General features: G+C 36.5%; 1 protein-coding gene across 3 annotated transcripts in view; it reads right to left on the bottom strand.

Moving 5' to 3' along the window:
- The window catches only part of Btbd9 (BTB domain containing 9), a 389852-nt gene that overhangs the window by 323882 nt on the left and 45286 nt on the right, over positions 1-20684 (bottom strand). For all 3 annotated transcript variants that reach the window (XM_010638852.3, XM_010638853.3, XM_010638854.3), the window contains 2 exons: positions 17190-17409; positions 12745-12864 (listed from right to left, as the gene is read on the bottom strand). In XM_010638852.3, coding sequence (XP_010637154.1) covers positions 12745-12864; positions 17190-17409 — 340 coding nt within the window. The remainder of the gene's footprint in view (positions 1-12744; positions 12865-17189; positions 17410-20684) is intronic.

The raw sequence follows: 20684 nt of genomic DNA on the forward strand, positions 1-20684 counted from the left end.
GTGGAACTCATTATGTAGCCCAGGGAAGTCTCGAACTCACTGCAATCCTCTTGCCTCAGCCTCCCAAGTGCTAGGATTATAGGCATGAGCCGCCACGCTAGGCTATCCTCAGTCCTTTTTAAATAAAAAAAATTTTTTTTTTAAATTTTGAGACAAGGTCTAAATTGCTCAATTGACTAGTCTAGGCTCAACCTTGCAGTCCTCCTGCCTCTGCCTCCCACAGTGCTGGGATTACAAGCATTCACTAGTATACCTGGCTAGTTTGTCAATTTGACAAAGATTTCAAATGATGATATGCTGGAGTATAGTTTTATAATCCCAGCTACTGAAGAGTCTGAGGCAAGATGATTGTGAGCTCCAGGTCTGCCTGGGCTTCTTAGCAAGATCCATCTCAAAATAAACTATAATCAAAAAGGTCTAGGGATGTAGCTAAGGAATAGAGTTGCCCATAGGTTTAATTCCTAGTATCACACACACACACACAAAAATCAGTGTTGATAAGGATGTAGAGAAATAGATATCATTGTACACTGGTAGGAAAAAAAACTGATACAATGCTTTGAGATGTCATTTAGCAATATATTTCACATTTTAATACGATTATAATCCTTTGACTCTGGCTTGCTTACAATCAGGTAAGTGGGCAAAGGCTATGCTGTTCTATAACTGCAAACATGGACATGTTCTAAAGTTTCTTCAAATGCAGAATGGTTGGGTAAACAACAGTACATTTAGAACACTCTGCTCTTGTTAAAAAGGGTAAGTCAGAGTTTTATGTATTAATATAAAATTATAAGGGCCAGGGATTTAGCTCAGTGGTTCCGGCGCCTACCTCACAAGCACAAGGGCCCACGTTTGATCCCCAGTACCAAAAAAAATTAAAGGTTTAGAATTATAGCCACATTGACTATAAATATAAAAGTTTCAAAATAGCATGTACTACCTAATATACCATTTTTGAACACACACATTTATAATTACACTTAGATTAGAATACACACTAATATTCTAGACAATATGAAATATTAAAGTATGAGATTATAAAAATTTTGTTAAGTGTATTACAGGAACTGATAAGGAACTGTATGAATTTTATACTCTAAAATTTTAGTTCACTAAAACTACCTTAAATATTTACCATCTTTATTTCAAGAAAATATCTTAGTGTTGGAATATTGTTCTTAACCATAATTTTGCCCTAGAGAAATCAAAGGTATAAAGAAGTTTAGAGAAAATATATTTTTGTATATGACAGTTTACCAGTACAATGCATCCATGAATCACACTGAAAATATATCCCTTGAAATCAAAGAAAATATGTTTATAAAAAAATGTGCCCCAAAGTTCTCCAATAAAGAAAAGTGTTTAATCAAAATATTTGCTGACAGCTGGTTACTGCCGATTCTAGAGTAGAAAAGAAAATCAATGTCATTGTCGTCTTTTGTTTTGTGTGCAAGAACTGAATACGCAAATTAGCTCAAAATGGAGACTCATTATCTGTTTTACACTTCAAGTGTGATTTTAAGCACCATAGGTATATATACACACACACATCCAGAACACACATATATCTCAACAAACCATGCACATCATCTGTTCAGAACTGGGAAACACATGCATGCTTCTACAACACTAAATGGAAGGCAGATGGTAGTCACTGATCAACAGACATAAAATAAAAATTTTCTAAATCCTACTCCTCTAACAGTTCATCTAATTTTTTCTTCAGAAAAATATCAGCAGTATTTTGCTACTGTTGATGTGCAACTCCAAAATTACAATGGGCAATGCAAAAGAGGATTTCAAAGAAGGAAATGTGTCTTTTGGCACAGCTTTGTTTTCATAGTCTTAGGCAGAAGATAACACTAACTTTGGAACTCACAGCATACTGTAGTTTTATCAGTATCTAATGTGTAAATTAGCTCTTTCTATAACTAGAGGTTTAGCTTTCAAAATACATAATTACTGATCATTTTAGTCTGTATCACATTTCTTTTGCAGGGTGAAATGAACTAAAACAGCTGTTACATCCTAATAGCTTTATAATGTGCACAGAATTTCTATGACTATTAGGAATTAAACCTATAGCCTCCTATCAGGCAGAACATATTCATGTGTATTATATGACTCACATTATTTGGAAGAACAATTATTAACTTATAAAATTATAATTTAAAACATAATGAAGTAGGGCTGCTAAAGAAAATATTATGGCTCTTAAATGAGGTCAAAGCCACCAACTCCCAATGATCAGCAATCCCCCCCCCATCAATAAAACACTCTGGTTGAAGGAAGTCCAAATGTTCATGCTACCACCACTTCTTGAAGGGATCAAGCCCTCTATTTTCATATTGAGAGATTAATTTTTAGAAGGTGAACCAAGCCTGGCACTCTGCCCAGAATTTTTGGCAGCTGACAAGCAATCCAGTTTTACTTCTGGTCCACTCTTCCCTGAGCTCACCTTGTATCCACAGAGAGCACCCTGATCTATAGAACTTGTACTATTTATATGATCACCTGGAAAGCTCTGATAACTTTATTAACCATGGGACTTGTACACACCATTTTCTTTAAACATATTTCTGTAGCAAGAAATATTATAAAACCTTATTTCCTAGTATCATGACACTGGAGGAAGGGGAGACTAGCAGTGTTCAAAGAAGTTTTTTCAGCAAAAATTATTATCCAGGCAACTGCATTCAAAGATGTTAGAGAGCTAGAGACTCAACAAGATATCCAATTAGCAACTACTACAGAGTAATATAAAGTAAGACCCAGAAACCATAAAATATGGAAGCATAAAAGATATATTATATAATGACCCAATTGGCTGACTCAAGCTATAAATGCCATGAAAGGTCACAACAGTTACTACCAAGCAGTATGGGGTAAAATTTGAATGTACATAGGCTTAACTCTCCACTGAGAGAATTATTAACTACTTAACTAATATCTTTTTTCAATTATTTCCAAAGTAAGCAGGATAGAAAAATGACTAATTCACATGGGTTAGATTACAGAAACTAATAAAGTATTCTCTAAATAATGAAAAAAAAAAAGAATAAGATAAGACTATAAGAGCAAGAAGCAATTTAAATATGTTAAGGGACCATTTTCATCTCCAGAATTAAGGATTATTTTAATGTTACATCATTGCCTTTCCTTTTATTTTCCTTTTTAGTTTTATGCTAGGATTCCCTATTTTTAATGTTCATACAGAGATTTCTTTAACTGAAATACCAAATAGTTTCTTTGGTGTGAAAAACTATAATAGTACACAGGATCCTAATGAGATAATTAATAATGTGAAATAGGAAGTAAAGGCTAAAGGTGTAGGGAAAGTGGGAAGGGTGGGGGAAAGGTAATAAGGGAGAGGAAAAAAATATGAGAAACTGAAAAAATGTAAATAAAGTGTTTGTAAATGGGGAGGAGAGGAGGGGGTGAAGGGAGGGCAGGGACAAGGGGAAAAAATGAGAATCAAGACCTATTATGTAAAGATACAGAATCCCAATGATGAACATGACTGTATTGTATACCTAAATTGTACCAATAAACTCAATAAGAAAAAGAAAAATGACTAATTCATAATAAATCTGTGCCTGTTTTTCTAACCTCCATAATACAGATGTCCCTCCATCTTTTTTTGTCTTCCAAAAATTGAAGTCAATAGTCTTATTCCATCGATATAATTTTCTTACTCACTCTAGAAGCTACAGTGGAGGTCTTGGAAACTCTTTGCCACCAGTTTCACTAATTCTGATCTGTCTCCTATGCTAGAGGCCTCACCTCGGCCTTATACCAAGGAGCTCAATGGCCTGGAAAGGGGTGGCATTCCTTCCCATTTTTCTACTTGACAGACCCACTGTCTTCTTTCTTTGTTTTTCAGTACCAGGGATTGAACTCAGGATCTTGTGCCTGTAATGGCACTGAGCTGCATTCCTGGCTTGAAAGCCCCACTGTCCCATGACTAATAATTGAGTACTTGGCTTTCTAGTTCAGGATTTCATAATTTTTATCAATTATGTCTGGAGATCAACAGTACCAAAATATTCCAAAAAGAGGTCTCAAATATGAACCTGACACACGACTGTCCACTTCCTCATATGCCAGATATAATTCAGAATGAAGAACCTACAAAAATGACTCACTTTTTAAGGCAAAAGACATACTTGCTTGAATCCTGAAAAAAGAATAATCTTTTTCACTTCTTGGAAATTTCACTTTTCTCTATGACAACCCAATTTATAGTTCTTTTTAAGGAGTGTTTTAATCTTATAGAAGATTTTAAAACAAGTTTTACTAAAACCTTGTAAGTCCCAGATAACTGAAAAGGCTACAGAAGGTTAACAGAGAAAGAACAGTATCACTCATGTATATTCTTTAAGCTTAAGGACACAGGTAGGAGGTATGGGTGAGTTACGATAAACAGATCATTTTGGTTGGTGACACAAAAAAGGTATTTGTCCTAGGAACCAAAACTGATGCTAGAGAGGTAAAAGTACACAAGGATGGAGAGCCCAGTGCTGGGCTTCCACAGGGCCAAGTCCCATAGATGGTCAACCTCTGGCAAGAGTCCTGACCATACAGAAAATCCTTTCTCCCTTATTTAGCCTGCATGATCACCTAGTCCTTCAAGACTCTTCAAATCCTCTCTGTAAGGCCCTGTAACATCTTTATTATCGCACCTGTCACGTTTTCTTATCAATCTTTTGAAGACTGTCATCCCATTATATCACAAATTCTTGAGAAGAGCAAGTGTGTCCTGACACCTACACTGTGCCTGTGTATAGCAGGTATTCAATAAATGTCTGTTGAGTGTTTGAATAAATCAATCCTATTATAAAAGTTTGTGTTGAGAAGAGGGAAAGTATGAGAAGAAGAATGCGTGATGATCCACCAGGGAGGGGCAATCTGAACTTCATCCTGGACCTAACTGCTTAGAGGAAGTAACCATTAGCAGAACCAAATATAGGTCTTGCCCCTCCAGAATGAAAATCAGACAATGGCTGCTTGTGGTAATAATTACAGGTTATTAGTGTCATTAACATCATCTCATGCAATGAAGTTAAGATACCAATTTATACTCTAAATTTATAAAACAAAAATACAAAGAAAAAGGACAACCCTGTTTCTATTTTCTCATGTTCCAATCCCAATACATACAAAAGGAGCTCAACATGTTATTATCCTTTAAACAAAACAGCACAAAACAAAAAGCCTTGATTCAACTGACTAACTTACAAATAGCCATTTCTCTAAAGTCTCAGTGAATATAAAGCATGATGGGTTTTTTTGGGGGGACTGTGGGATTATTTTTTCAAAATAACAATGTGGATAAAAACAATAAATGGGTAATTTCTCAACTTAAAAAGCAATGCAAGATGTGAAGAGAAATTTCATAATTTATGGCACTTGTTTCTAAACATAGCTGAAGCAAAACAAACCAGGAGTTAATAGCCGGTTTGCTCCGTAATAAGGTCTAGAATGATCTTAAGGGGAACTAAGGTGCAGGAGAATTTAAAGCTTTATTGACAAACTGACAAAACTTATCTAGATTTAAAAAACAGCTAAAGGATTATCACACTCCTTTTGGAGCATTTTTAAGCAGACAACTTCCCCAACTGCTCATCATCACTATTTGTGTACAAGTGCTTACAGTCCGGGGGGCAGTGACCAGCATCAGCCGAGTCTGGTCACAGCAGGCCCTCACTCATGCCCTCCTGGAAACTGCTCCTCCCAAAGAGGCAGCCTGGGCTTCTTCCCGCTCCACACTCCACGTCTCCTCCTGCTACTGTAAAGCACAGCTTTTCTCTCTCTGGCTCACAATGTTAAGACTGTGAAGTCAGATTTGGTTGTAAAATTTGGCTTTTCTGAGACTTGATTTCTTCATTTCTAAAATTAAGGTGGTGATTTTTGTCTCATTAGTCTTTTGTGAAAATCATAGTGAGGTAAAGAAAGGTGACTGGCGTATTCCAGGCAAATGCTTGTCAAATGTTAGACTCCTCCCTTCCTGTCCTTTCCTGGGCCCCTGTAACCCTGACTCTTTAGTCTCCTTCCTTTCTTCTGTTTCCTGATTACTCATAAATATTTAGTGAATGTATCTCCTTCATGTTATTCTTCTATTTACTTTAAAATTCCTAAAGAAGTTAAAAAAAAAAACCACTTATTTTTGTGAAACTGAATAACTGTGCCACAGAAGCCCAAATATCTGCTGTGCTTTGCAGATGATGACTTGTGAACCAGCAAGCACCTGATTGTACAGCTACGGACTTGGGGCATAATTAATGCTCCACATCAGTAGCAAGACTTAAATAGTACAAACAGCTTCGCATGTTATTTCACAAATCACAGACTTCAGAACAATTTATATTTAAATATGGTTTTATAAAAAAAGTAATTTCAAATTCTCTTTGGCTCTAAGTAAAATTGTTATAATTTAGTGACACCATGTGGCTACATTTTGCTTTGCATTCTTAGAAGAAAAGATTTCTCTGTATGTACAGTTGCTCTATATTAGTTCAATTATGGTATCAAAGTTGCAGGTAGTGGAACAATTCAAAATAGGTATGAACTAAAATGACGACTTTTTAAAAATCTGCTTCTTTTACATCTGAATAAGGCATTTCTGGAATTGTGAAGCTCTCCCATCACACACCGAAAATAAAGGCTCAGCAGAATACTCACAGGTATTCTACACCCTTCTGGAAAACCAAATAGAGTAAAGGTGTCTGCCTTTAAAATTAAATATGTCAATGCCCAGTTAGCGGGTAGAGGGCACAAGAAAAGAGAAAAGAAGGAAGATATAGATGCTTTCAGACACTGTTAAAAAAGCCAGCAGAGAATGCTTCCATAAATAGTAATGCTTATTTTCTCATTTGTTTTATGTCTAATAATCTACAGCATGGTGTAGGTACTATAATCTAATGAGAATGTGTAAAAAAATTATGCTGTATCTAATGATGGCAGGGATGGGGAGAATCTAGAATGTATGGTAGCAATAAAAGAGATGAAATGTGCCTTATACTAAAAAACAGTACAGTTCTAGTATTCATCTAATGAGGCCTCCCACAGTAGACCAGCTACACTGAATAACATTCAGCGTACACCAAAGAAAGGCTACATATCTAAAACAATAACCAGAAAATGTTATTTCTTTGAACTCAGCCTAAAATATCCACCTTCCCTCTCTGGCTTTCCCTGGCCATCCTATTTAAAGTAACAATCCTCCTCCTATCAACCGTAGGCCATCTTCAAAATACTTATTACCTGATACATTCTTACACTTTGTTTATATATGCTTCTCCAAAATTCCATGAGTTCAGAACATCCAGCAAATCTTCAGTTATGGCCTTGTATCATATTTGATGCACAGCACAAAGTGGGCACTTATTTGTTGAATGAGAAAGTGAACAGACGAATAAATGAAGAGAAATCTATTTCCTTAGCTGGTGAAGCATGCCTAAGTTTCTTGTTCTGAGTGGAAACAGAACCATTCTAGTGAATGTTTATCATCATTACGGCCCCTAATGTGACCCCTGAGACTAGAAGACAGGATGGCAGGTGCACTGTAATACCCTTTCTTTTTTCTATGACACATTTGACACATTATAACTTATTCTAAAAAAAATAAGGAAAGGAAATCACAATAATTAAAACATTCAGTAAGAGGCAAAGAAATCAATGGAACAGAGGAGAGTACATGGTAGAATTCAGCGCATGATTAATACAGCCTTTCACATGAGTGTGGTAAGAAATCATTATTAAATGAACGGTCTTAGTCAACTGCCTAATCCTACCTGAAAATATACACAGAAAACATCTGGCTGAATTGAGTATTTAATATGAAGATTATTACAGTAGTAAGCTAAAAAATAAAGTACTTCATTGTTTAAAGCTAGAGGAATACCCTCCTACTAAACATGATATGCAACTATAAATCATTATTTTTAAAAGACAGAACAGATTTGACATTTTTAAAAAGTAAAATTCTTTATGGTAAAAAGTACCAATAAACTCAAAAAACTAATGACAAACTGCACAACGCATAATAGACAAAATGATAATGTTGACAAAATAATGTCATTATATATACAGATAGATGTTCTCACAAGCGGAAAAGAAAAAAACATTCCAGAAGAAAACATGCATGGAAGACAAAAATATTTTCATAAATAAGAACAAATGCCCAGTATTCAAAGATGCTCTAACTCAGGGATAAATTCAAAGTAAAATAGGATTGTGTTTATAAAGCATAAACTACACTGGCAACACCTCCATTGGTGAGGGGTTCAGAGGAGGACAGATTTTTATGTTTAACTGATAGAAACTGGGTAGAGTCGCTCCACAGGGCAAGTTTAATCAGTATTTAAAGTATAGGCTATGTTATCATTTTATGAGAGATATTTCCATTATGATGATTAAAAACAAAAGGAAGAAACCAATTTTGTGTTAAGCAAGCTCATCCTTCCCATGCCACGTTTTAAACTGTCTGGATGCACCCTTCTCAATCTGCTCTCTACTTTGGTCTTCAGTAAGCTATGATCCCCCCACCCCCTGATAATCTCTCACCAGTCCCTGTGGTGTGTACCCATCTCCTACTCTTCCCTCTCTCAACAGGCATGTTGTCAAGAATGGTGCTTTTAGTCCTGCTATGTTTAGCTCCCAGGTTTTGCACCAAGTTTACATTTTTAATTCCAGCTACCAGTCACAGAAGCTGCTACAGACTGGAAATGATTTGGCTGTGTCTCTCAAAGATTTCCAAACTGAAATGTGGGACCCAATGTAACAGTACAAGATCTGTAAGCAGGATCCATACAAGTGAGGCCAAGGGGAAGGAGATTAGGTCATGGGAGAAACACCCTGGAATGAACTCACATTATTCCAGGATGTGATTATGAGTCCTGTGGGAACAGAGGACTGGGCTACTTCTCACGAGAGCAAGTTTTTATAAAATGAGGCCATGCCATATGCTTGGCTCCTCCTTCACATGACTATTTCCCTTTCCACTTCTCCTCTTACCATAAAGTCGGGACACAGCCAGAGGCCTTTACCAGATACCAGCAAAATGTTGTTTGGACTTTCCAGCAACCACAACTGAGTCAGAACCTGTTTTCTTTATAAAACATCCAGCCTCAGCTGTTTTGTTATAGCAACACAAAATGGATTGGGATAGAGCCCTTTTACCAAGTCGTCTTAAATTTCAACAGTTTTATATGACTGCCAAATTAATAGCATCATGGTGGGAAATAGCTAGAAATGGTTTATAAAATACCCAGGATACTCAATAATTGCTATTCTTTACTCATATTTTCTGTAAAGTATTGGGAGAAAGCTTATCAGATAGCAAAGAAGACAATATGACACTTGAAGATCAAGATAAAGGAGAGAAAAAGAAGGTGGAAGACATACTATGGGTCTGAGGGCATATGAAAAATTATATGTAAATTGACAAGCAACTTTTCTTCATCTCCAGCTAGGAATTAAGGGAGGTGATTGGCCTAAACTTTTGATTACACAGAGTTGTTCCCATAAGAAGTCCAGAAAGACACAGTAAATCACTTTAACTCTCTATCATAGCTGGAACAACCATGCTGGCTTTAAAGCCTAGCGGTACCCTTAATGCCATTAGCTAACACCTACTATCTTACCGAGGTGAATGCTGACTGAATTATGCTGCACAAGATAAATAAAAGGCAAAATTTTTTTATATTGTAATTTTACCAAAATAAAAAAATGCTTTACCAAAACCAAACTACATAACTGTTAGAAACATATAAAAATGGGTAGGTTATTAATATAAAGAGAATTATTTAAGGCATGTTCAGGATTGCAATTTACAGACAATACAGAAAACTGTCAAAAGAACTTAGTTCTTGAGTTAAGGAACAGTGTGCTCATAGTGAGAACTACCGTCATCAAAGAAAATGGCACTTAATGGCTCTTTTTCTCTAAAGGTCAAGCATCAGTTGAGAGTCTGAGAAATTAGGAAAAATAATCAAACCTGCTTATTTACTGAGCTGCTACTTTCCACAAGGGACTGAGCTTAGTACTTGTAAATATGTTATGCCCTTCAACTCTCACAGTGAAGTGAATGAAGAGGGTATTGTTCCTGTTCTTTCTAGGTACAGATCACAGGGTTCAGAAAGGCACAACGTGGCTGCAATGCAAGTAGGAGGTAAAAACCAGGATTTGAGAGGAGCTCTAACTCCATAACCCATTTTTTCTACTACACAATGCTGATTTATAGACTCAGAGAGAGGCCATGGTAATCTACCACTCTCCAATTCAGAAAGAATCTCTACTGTGAATACAATAGATGGAATCTTTTATCAAAACACTGCAGTCATATCCTTTAAGATGAATTCCACAATTCAGTTTTTAAAAAAGCAAAAGCCGAGAAAGTAACCTTTGCACCTAGTACAGAACCATTTTCCTCTCCAGGGAGTCTCCCAGTACTCACACTCATCTTAATAAATTGAGAAAAAGAAAGCACCAAGGAAATATATGTACATATTACTACTGTTAAATCAATCTCTCATTACATAGCCAGTGCAATGACACCAGAAACACCAAACTAACATTTATAGAGTATCTACTTCATATAAAGTCAGTGTTTAAATACTAAGCAACACACTAAAACATTAGAATCTAGAATTCTTGCCTTTAAAAGCTTGTAATTCTAGCATCAAAGGCAAGACAAATACACAAAGGATGATGAAGAACAAAGATGACATACAAACATGCAAATTAACATAATGCAAAGTGAATACTGATGTGCTAAGGAAATAAAGTGTTTGCCCAGTGAAGTTCCTGGAATAAGTGTGCTTAAAACATTATTTAAGTAGTCAATAAATGATTGTGAAGATAACACCAAGACATTCTTGGATCAATGGAGACTATACCTAGATCCATTTTTAAACACTACCAAAATTTTAACCTATTACAAAAGGCAGTTTATGAAGGCAGTTTAAAGTGGTTATAAGGTATTTTCTTACTAACTGGCTATCTAGACTTCTTCATTAATGATAATGCTAGCATTAATCTTTAATACCACTTTTGATTAGTATTTTCAGACTTGGGAACTGATATACTAAGGCAAAAGCCAGCATCCTGAATACAGCAAGGTTCTAAACACAAAAATGCTGCACCGGCAAAATCAAAGCCAGACAAGGTAGACAAAATAAGGAAAGAGTATAAATAATGCTAATTAATAAATAAAAAACTGTATTTCCCAAAAGGCAGAGATGATGACTAACAGCACAGATTTCCCTCTGTACACCTGGAGTTGCCAGGTGGGGAAAGCACACACACAGCTAGTTATCACATTCACAGTGGTTTGGTCTAGGAGTTATGTTCCTATTGGTTCACATTAAATACAAACACAATGTCCTCCAGGCCATGTCAGCCACTTTGATTGTTATGCTGCTTATTGTTTAAACCTGTAAAACCATAGCAGCCTGAGTAAATGCAGATTTGATGTCCTCCTCCGCAACAGGGCACCTCTGTTACTCTCCAACTATCCCTAGGTCACTCTGAGATATGGAATCGTCACTCAATTTCTTATTTTAATCCATTCAAAATGGTTCAGATAAAAGAGCAACTGCCAGGCCTGAGACTTTAGACCTGCTTTGGGGAAATGAAATTGATTTCCTTCATTTTCACACAAGCAGATCCCTGGGTAACAATATCGCATCCCATAGTATCTATCTATAAAAAGTGCCTAAGAGGTTTTGTGGAGTCCTTGTGCTGGAAGAATTTAGCTTTGCTGCTATGCCGTGAGTTTAACAGCTGTAAGGGTAACTCATAACCAAGAAACCAAATGCTGTGGGGCACCCTCATCTGCTCCATTAAGTCACATGGGAAGTGAGTTCGGGCCACAAGTGGCAGCGGTGGTGGTGCCAGCTTCACATGCTCTGTGGCTGACACCCACAGTGTCCTTTGCTTTCTCTTCCTGCCATGCCTGACTAAATGAACCAACCACTGCCTGGCTTTGATCTTTGACTTGAAGGTGAAGAATATGTAGGAACAATTCCAATGAAAAATACAGAATTTCTGGTTCCTTTAACCACCTTTCCCCACTCCCAAATTCATTAATTTGTATAGAATTTTACAAAGGTTAATTATGGCTTATACATAGAGAATACTAAATAGTAGGACAGTAGCTTTTCAATACTTCAAAAAAAAAAAATCCTAACTAGGGCTGCAATATATTAACAGTGCAAGCTGAAGTAGTGTGGGTAAAGGCAGAATGTAAACATGGATCCCTGCGAGCTACATTCCCACCCCACTCAAAACACCTGTTTTGTCAAACACCATCTCACAGTCACTGACCTAGAGAAAGGACACAAATATCCAGAACATGCACAATGCCTCTCCTCCTGGCCCTGGGCACAGCCTGGAAAGCCTCCAGAAATATTTCTCGTGACTTTCGTGGGAAGAATGTAGCCACTAACAATAATTCTACTTTCCATGTAAAGCACATAAAAAGATGTATCAGCTTCTCTAATGTCCCCTATTCCCTTATTCTTCACATTTCTACACATAAATGTGGTATAAAACACGCAGAATAGTCCCACTGAGTTCTAAATATTGAGGCACATCATTTTCCTTAAGTCTCTTCCCCATGAGTTGTGCTTGTAGTTGATACCCTGAAAAACTCTTCTTCTACAAGATTGCTATCTCCTTCTCAAAGTTCAACTATTGTTAAATAAGAATGAAAATCACTTATTAACCATGAGAACTAACCTGCATACACGGGCTGGAAAATACAACTTTTGCCAAGACCGACACAGATAGTGTGAATGATCTATCACTCTGATCCAATCAAGTTCGTCCATTGACACTTCGATAAAATAGGAGTAAGATCTATAAACAAAAAAGGCAGAAAAAATAGCATTTTTCAATACAAACAATCCAAAGCTAAATTAAACATTAAAAGGCATAAAAACAGTATGTTATGCATCAGTAGCACCAACAGCTTTTCTAGGTTCTGCAGTCATCTGAACAAAATTATAGACATTCAGCACATTCCATTAAAAAAAACAAATAAAAGAAAGAAAGAACAGAATAATACCCAGAAAATAGGAAAGTTCTGTTGCTATTGTGGTACCTGGCACCATTTTTTTTATTAGTATCTTAATCATCATCTGGAAAGAGAACATTCTAGAGTAATATCATTAAAAATAGCTCTGATAAAGCATGGTCCCTACTACATATCATAAAGCAGGTACAAGATATTTTACATTCACAGAGGTATCATGCAGTACCATCCTACATCAATAATACTAGAATCAGTTTTTGTTTGAAATTTAATTTGTCTGCAAATAAGATTGCTACCCGTTTTTTCTGGGTTCCTGTCACATGGAGAATTGTTTTCCATCCTTTCACTTTCAGTCTATGGGCTTCTTTTTGCACTAGGCGTGTTTCTTGTATACAACATATTGGTCTTTTCATATAAATATGACTATATATACATATATATATATAATTTGAATTTTTGGAAACTTTAACTGCTGTCAACTGTGGGAAAAGTTATTCCAATTTACTGTGTTGAGTTGGCATTGTACAGAAATTGACAGCCATATTGGTCTAGAAATGTTAATTTTTTTTCCATTTGTACAGGAGTAACACACTGTATTAAATATGTAAGGTCATATCTATGTGGGTTTGATTACAGAAACTAATATTCTCTAAATAATGAAAAAAAAGAATAAGTAAGACTACAAGAGCAAGAAGCAATTTAAATATGTTCAGAGACCATTTTCATCTTCAGAATTAAGGATTATTTTAATCTTACATCATTGACTTTTCTCTTTTACTTTCCTTTTTAGTTTTATGTTAGGATTCCCTATTTTTAAAGTTCATACAGAGATTTCTTTAACTGAAATACCAAATAATTTCTCTGGTGTGAAAAACTATAATAGTACACACGATCCTAATGAGATAATTAATAATGTGAAATAGGAAGTAAAGGAATAAAGGTGTAGGGAAAGTGGGAAGGGTGGGGAAAAGGTAATAAGGGAGAGGAAAAAAATATAAGAAATTGAAAAAAATGGAAATAAAGTGTTTGTAGATGGGGAGGGGAGGAGGGGTGAATGAAGGGAGGGCAGAGACAAGGGGAAAAAATGAGAACCATGTAAAGGTACAGGATCTCAATAATGAATGTAACTGTACTGTATACCTAGATTGTACCAATAAACTCAATAAAAAGAAACAGAAGTACAGAACAGAAGCAGGAGGTGTGTGTTCTCCCCCTTAAGTGTCTGGCCTGGGTGCTCAGCCCTCCCTTTTCAGGAGGAAAGCCAACCTAGGTGACTCCCCACGAAGGCTAGTTTATCTCCTCCTACCTCTCATTCTCCTGCCATCCTATACATTCAAGCAGCCCACAGAAAAATGACATCGATGAAGAGATAATGCATGTTTCCTTTGGGTACAGCTTAAAACTTGCCAGCTAATAACCTGGCAGTAATGAAGACAGCCTATCATCCTCCCTAGTCAGCTACCCTGGACAATTACATGCTGGTCCCATACTTAATACATCTACATTTCCTTGTCATAAGCCAGATTTAAATTTGAGATGCAGTTATTACTGGTACTGTAATATCAACAGGAACAATCTTGGAAGATTTAGGTGACCATAAATGTCAGTCTGCAACCACAGTTGTGACCAGAAAAGGTCAGTTTATTTTGTGTCGTCCCCTCATTTTCTGCTGTCCCCTCAACTCTCATTCATTTTACTACTCAGTCTCAAACTGGTTATAACCTTTTACTGAGCCTCTCTGGGTTATCAGTAATGCAAGATATAATTTTAAAGCACATCAGAATCTTTTTGGACTAAGATTCTGAATTTTTCACTTTTGCTTAGAGTAACAATTTCTGTCAGAAAAGAACGGCTATGTGGTAACATTAAGTCCACCATAAATATAACAGGCACTACAAAAAAGTGACCTATAAATATTTAACATCATGGAAACAATGAAACTACTTTTAGTTTCAAATATTCCAACATGTTATTTCATATTAATTGCATTATTAGATGAAATAAGCTTTTAGAACAGTGCCGACCACAGAAAAATATGAAACTGCTAAGTAAATATTATACTGTCATTAATCAGAGGGTCTTGGAAATGAGATATGTGAATTAGACTCATTTTGTTAATTAAACAAAATTATGCCAGGCATGGTGGTGGATGTCTGTAATCTCAGCATTCTGGGAAGCTGAGGCAGGAGTATCTTAAATTCAATCCCAGCCTAGGCAACTTGGTGACTTAAAAGAGACCTTGTCAGGCTGGGGATTTAGCTCAGCGGTTCGGTGGCCTGCCTCACAAGCGAAAGGATCTGAGTTCGATCCCCAGTACCACAAAAAAAAAAAAGGAGACCTTGTCACAAAAAAATAAATAAATAAAAAATAAAGGCCCAGAATGTAGCTCAGTGTGAAGGCTCTGGTTTCAATCCCCAGCCAGTAGTAACAGAGGGAAAAAGTCAATTACATCCAAGATACATGTTAGGAAATATATTTTTTAAAAAAAGAAAGAGAAGGGCCGGGGATTTAGCTCAGGGGTTCTGTCACCTGTCTCACAAGCACAAGAATCCAAGTTCAATCCCCAGTACCAAAAAAAAATAAAAAAGAAAAGAAACAGAAACAGAGAAGTAGCCAGTGATACAGCTAAGTTGTAAAGTGCTTGCTCAGTGTGTATAAGGTCCTGGGTTCGAACCCCAGCACTAAAACAAAAACAGGGAGCTATAACCTGAGGATCTCAAAATACCCATGCACATGAAAATACACTCATTTCTTCCCTCACATGTGGTTCAAATGGCCTAAAAAGCCTGGGTGTTGGCCAATGGAGCCAACAAGAGAAATGCACTACTCTGCAAAGTTCACAGGGCACCATTACTGTTACTATGAAGCCCCTTGAGCCCATACCCAAAGACATACAAGCAAGACACAGTTTCTGGGTGTGTGGAGTTTAAATTAATACAAACAGCAATGAGAGAGACAGCTCAGTCCTGGCCTCCCATACTGCTCTGGTATTCCACCATCGTGGGTGAACTGTAGAAGCCACAATAAATAAAACTATCGGAGTGGCTGGAAAGAAAGCAGAATCCTGAAGCTAACAAAATGGGTAGCTTCCCATACCAGGATCCACTAAATTTTTTCATGAATTTGCTTTGAGGGTGTTATTTATCCATACACTAAAAGACAGTGGCTCTCTTAATTCATGGGATAAACTATATTTTTAAAGTTACTATAGAGTTGGGATATAGCTCATGGTAGAGTGCTAGCCTAGCATGTACAAAGCCCTAGGTTTGATCTCCAGCACTATTAAAAACACAGACACACACAACTACCCACAAAAAAATTTATTATAATATCTAAAAGAGTAAGGAATCCAGTAAACAACATTAACCCACGGTGGCATAGCAGAACGATTAAATGTAATATTTAAGAGAAATCTTTTTAAAAGGTTAGAACATTTAAAATATATTAATTAAAAAGTGAAATTACTTTATGTCTAACTTTTATTTTATTTGTGGAACTAGGGATGAAACTCGCACTTGCCAGGCAGGCATGGTGCTACTGAGCTACATCCCCAGCCCACTAACCTTTATTTTTTAAAATGATGTGCAGGTTTATTTTGTGTGTGTGCCCACATGCACACATCTATCCATAACAACAAAAAGAATTAAGATGTGTTAGGTACATGTACCAATTTCCCACGAGGAACATAACCATTATGCACTGCAAACACGTACCAATACTAAAAAATAAATAATTTCATGTACACACAGGCACAAATATTAGTTAGAGAATCAGAAATATAGCTCAGCGATAAGACACTTTCCTACCCCTGGGTTCAATCCCCGATACTAGGGTTGTGAGGGGAGACCATGGTTAGATAAACAGTTTAATAATGCACAGTGAGATTACTACTAATTTTTATTTTCTTTTATGTGGTTCTCTTCACTTTCTATTCTTCACACACAAGAAAAAAATAGTACTTTTATAAACAGGGAAAACATGTCATTTTTAAAAAAGACAATCTATAAGTCTTCCCACAAAACTAACCTTCAAGAAAAATAGAAGTATAATCATAAAGAAATACAGCATTAAAATCTGTAAAACCAAAGCAGATGACCAAAAAGGTTGCTGCCATCAAATAGGTCAGCTTCTAAGTCAGTTAATGACTCACCGGCTGTCTCGGTCCCACAGGAGAATCTGTATGTGATTGATAATGGATGGCTGACCTAGCTTAATCTCAATGCCTGAACGGCAATCATCATCAATTGGGTGCCGAGAAAATCCATGATCCAAATCATAATTTTGAGTATCACCATCCAACAGGGCAGATTTCAGCTCCCCTTTTACAACCTGGGCTCCATACTTCATAGTTGCAATGTTTTCTTCTGGTACTACAAGCACAAAATAGAAGGAGCAGGGTTAATGGTTACCTATCTAATTATTCTATATTTTTCCAAAACAATAAAATACTAGCATTCCAGCTGATTCGGCATGTCCACTTATTTTTAAAATGGCACAGGAAAGTTTACAGGGATAGAAGACATGGAATGCCTACAAGGATTAAGACAGCATTCAGAAGCTGGGCATGGTGACACACGCCTGTAATCCCAACACTTGGGAGGCTGACACAGGACAACAGCCTCAAGTTTGAGGCCAGCCTGGACTACATAGTAAGTTTAAGGCCTTCCTGAATTACACGGAGAGACCCTGTCTCACACATTTAAAAAAAAGATACCATTCAGATTTTAAATTGAATGCCACAATCACAGCCACAATGTACCTGGGACTAAATGTTAAGAAAAAGTTTATAGTAGTAGAAATACCATGTACTAGGATGAACTTGGCTTTCAGAGTTCATTCTGTTAGCAGCTTTAATTTAATGTCTATGGGACAAAAATAGCATGTAAGATGACATGTACCTGCCATATGGACTGAGGATAACATATAAAAGCAAAGCAAACAGGTCAGATATCTGAAACAACACAGAAAGAAAGGTTCCAATGTGGCACAGCTGTTATACATGGATGTGCTCAATCAATTCATCTAGCTAAAAAAAAAAAAAAAAAAAAAAAAAAAAAAACACTATATTTAAAAGAAAACATTTGCCTCACTTGAGAGTTTTTAAAATGAAAATTCAGATAGTCTGTCATCAAAATTATGGTTATTATTAAATTACTTCCCTCCTCCAATCTGATATTACGCACACAACACACGTGGGACTTTGAAATCTGCTATGGAAATTGTGCTTCACGGCTTTGAAACCAGTCCCCATGTACTGACCCTCTCCATGGCAAGACAAGAGGCTGCAGAAACAAGCCTTTCAGCAGTTCCACTTTAACCTGCGGCTCCTCCTTTAACCAGGTATGTTGGCACTTGGGGGAAACTACCTTCTTTAAACTTCAATTTCATAACAGGGAAGTGTCTATCCCCTAGGTTTTTAAGAAATAAATGAGATGATGTTTATAAAGCATATGGTATACTCTTTTAAAACAGCCATAACTGTATTATTAAACATATTTTAAAGCATACAATCAGAAAACTGCACATGTATAGACTGTAAATAAATACAGAATTTTCACTTATATTTTGGCCTTGAGATTTGAAGATGGGAAAGTATGAGCTATAATCAGGCTCATATAGAAAAGACAGTAAATAATTCATTATCGAAGATTTATTGGAAAATTGGTTTAAAATGTTTTTTAATAAGGACAGGTAAACAGAATGACTCCACAAGAGGGCAGTAACTGCAGCTGAAAAGTGGAGGGCAAAGTGGGGTTTCATTAACAGGCAAGACTGGGATAACCAGAAAAAACAATCCAGTCATACTCCATGTCTTACTACCGGAAGCATAAGGGGTCTAGATGGGCATCCTTCTAAGGTCTATTAGCTTATGATAAGCATCCCATTACGTTTATTTAACAAACCTTATATAATACATACTATGTGCTAGATACTGTTCTAAGCACTTCAAAACTATTACTTCCTTTGATTTACTCCTCACAGTAATCCTTTGACTGCAGCACTACTATCCCATCCATTGCACAGCTGAAAAAAGCAGAGGCAGAGAAAAGTAAGATGGACTCACTGGTCCAAGGTCACACACCAGCAAGTAGCACAGCTGAGGTAAGAACCCAGGCAGCTGTCTCCAGGGGCCCCATCTATAATACAATCTTCTCTGACCTCCCTCAGAGTGAGGCTTCCTGAAGGGACGGCCATAATTTTTTCCTGTCTAACCCCCACTTCCCGCTTAGATTACTCAAGATCAGAGGAAAGAAACAGTCTGGTACAGAAAAGGAAGGGAGAGAGGGAGGGAAGGGAATAAGGAGAGTTGAACTTAAAAGTGAAAAGACGTCTAGATTTGAGACTCAGGCTCTATTATTCACTACCCTTAAATTGAACTCTATTAATCAGTTTCTCATCTAAAAATAATACTTCTTAACAATGTACCTCATAGCATCACTTTAAAATTACACTACAAATAACAGATTCTAAAGTACTATGTAGTATATATCCTTCATTCAGTCACAAGTGTTTATGACGACTCATCCAGGTACTGCTCAAAGCACTGGGAGTGACTCAGTGAATGAGACTGAGAAAGGCTCTGCCCTCCTGGTATCTCCAACCTTAAGATGAAGTCATTCATAAGCAGCAAACAAGAGCTTCAAATCTGTGTTTTTCAGTTATCAGTGATGCTAACTATTTGGCAAAAATACAGTTATATTTCCCACCTTGCATGATGTAAAATGTAGAGGCCCAAGTCTATTGCTGCTGACCAAGGAACCATCTCCCCTAGTTTGGATACAACAAATCAAGAATGAGCCAAAGAGCGAACTTAAGCGATCACATTCAGAAACTGGTATCACATTTCCTCTCAACATGAGCTTCTTCAGCACTAAAACTTAGTATGCTAGAAATAACACACTAGCACAAGAGTGTCACATAACTGTAACTACAGTCTAAAACACAGATGAAATTTCTACCATAAGCCTGAGTCTTGTGAAGTTTACTTAAGAGTACTTGAGAACTTTTCCAGCTGTTCTTTCTTCATAGGTTCATCATTTGAGAGTATCTTTCACTTGAAAAATGGAGAACATTTACAGAAGTAGAAATTCATGGTGACTAGAATGTGAGAATCTTACTGGATAAAAACAAAACTACAGATAATTTTTGCAAAATCTATTTGTTAAGTGATAAATTTAATAGGAAATGTGATCATGAAAAAATTCAAATCATAAAGATTTCAAACTATAGGTATTTGTAGTGCCCGATTACTGATGGAAAAGAACTCTCAAAAAAATATGTCTTAGGGATTAAATACGAGGGTAAACACCAATCAAAACTTACTTTATATTCTAAGTTTTAATATATTTTACAAATGTTAAGAAAGACTTAAGCTTTGAAGCTCTACAGCTAAGTATAAAGAAGTCAATTATAAGAAAGAAAAAATGAGGAGTAATGGAAGATACAACCCCAGCTACACAATGGTGAAATTTAAGTAATACTGGGCTAATCTTGTGTTTTCCTTTAACTGTTTTATGTTCTTAATTATCTTTTTCAAACTCTCCATTACATGCAGGTTGAGCTGGTCATTCACCCTGATGCAAAGTTAGTTCTCTGCCCACTGGAATTTTTTTTTTCTCGTTCTGTCACCTACGTCATTTTTCCT

This window comes from Fukomys damarensis, unplaced genomic scaffold (genome assembly GCF_012274545.1).
Source record: "Fukomys damarensis isolate Sample0158 unplaced genomic scaffold, DMR_v1.0_HiC HiC_scaffold_20, whole genome shotgun sequence".
In the NCBI taxonomy this organism is placed as follows: domain Eukaryota; kingdom Metazoa; phylum Chordata; class Mammalia; order Rodentia; family Bathyergidae; genus Fukomys; species Fukomys damarensis.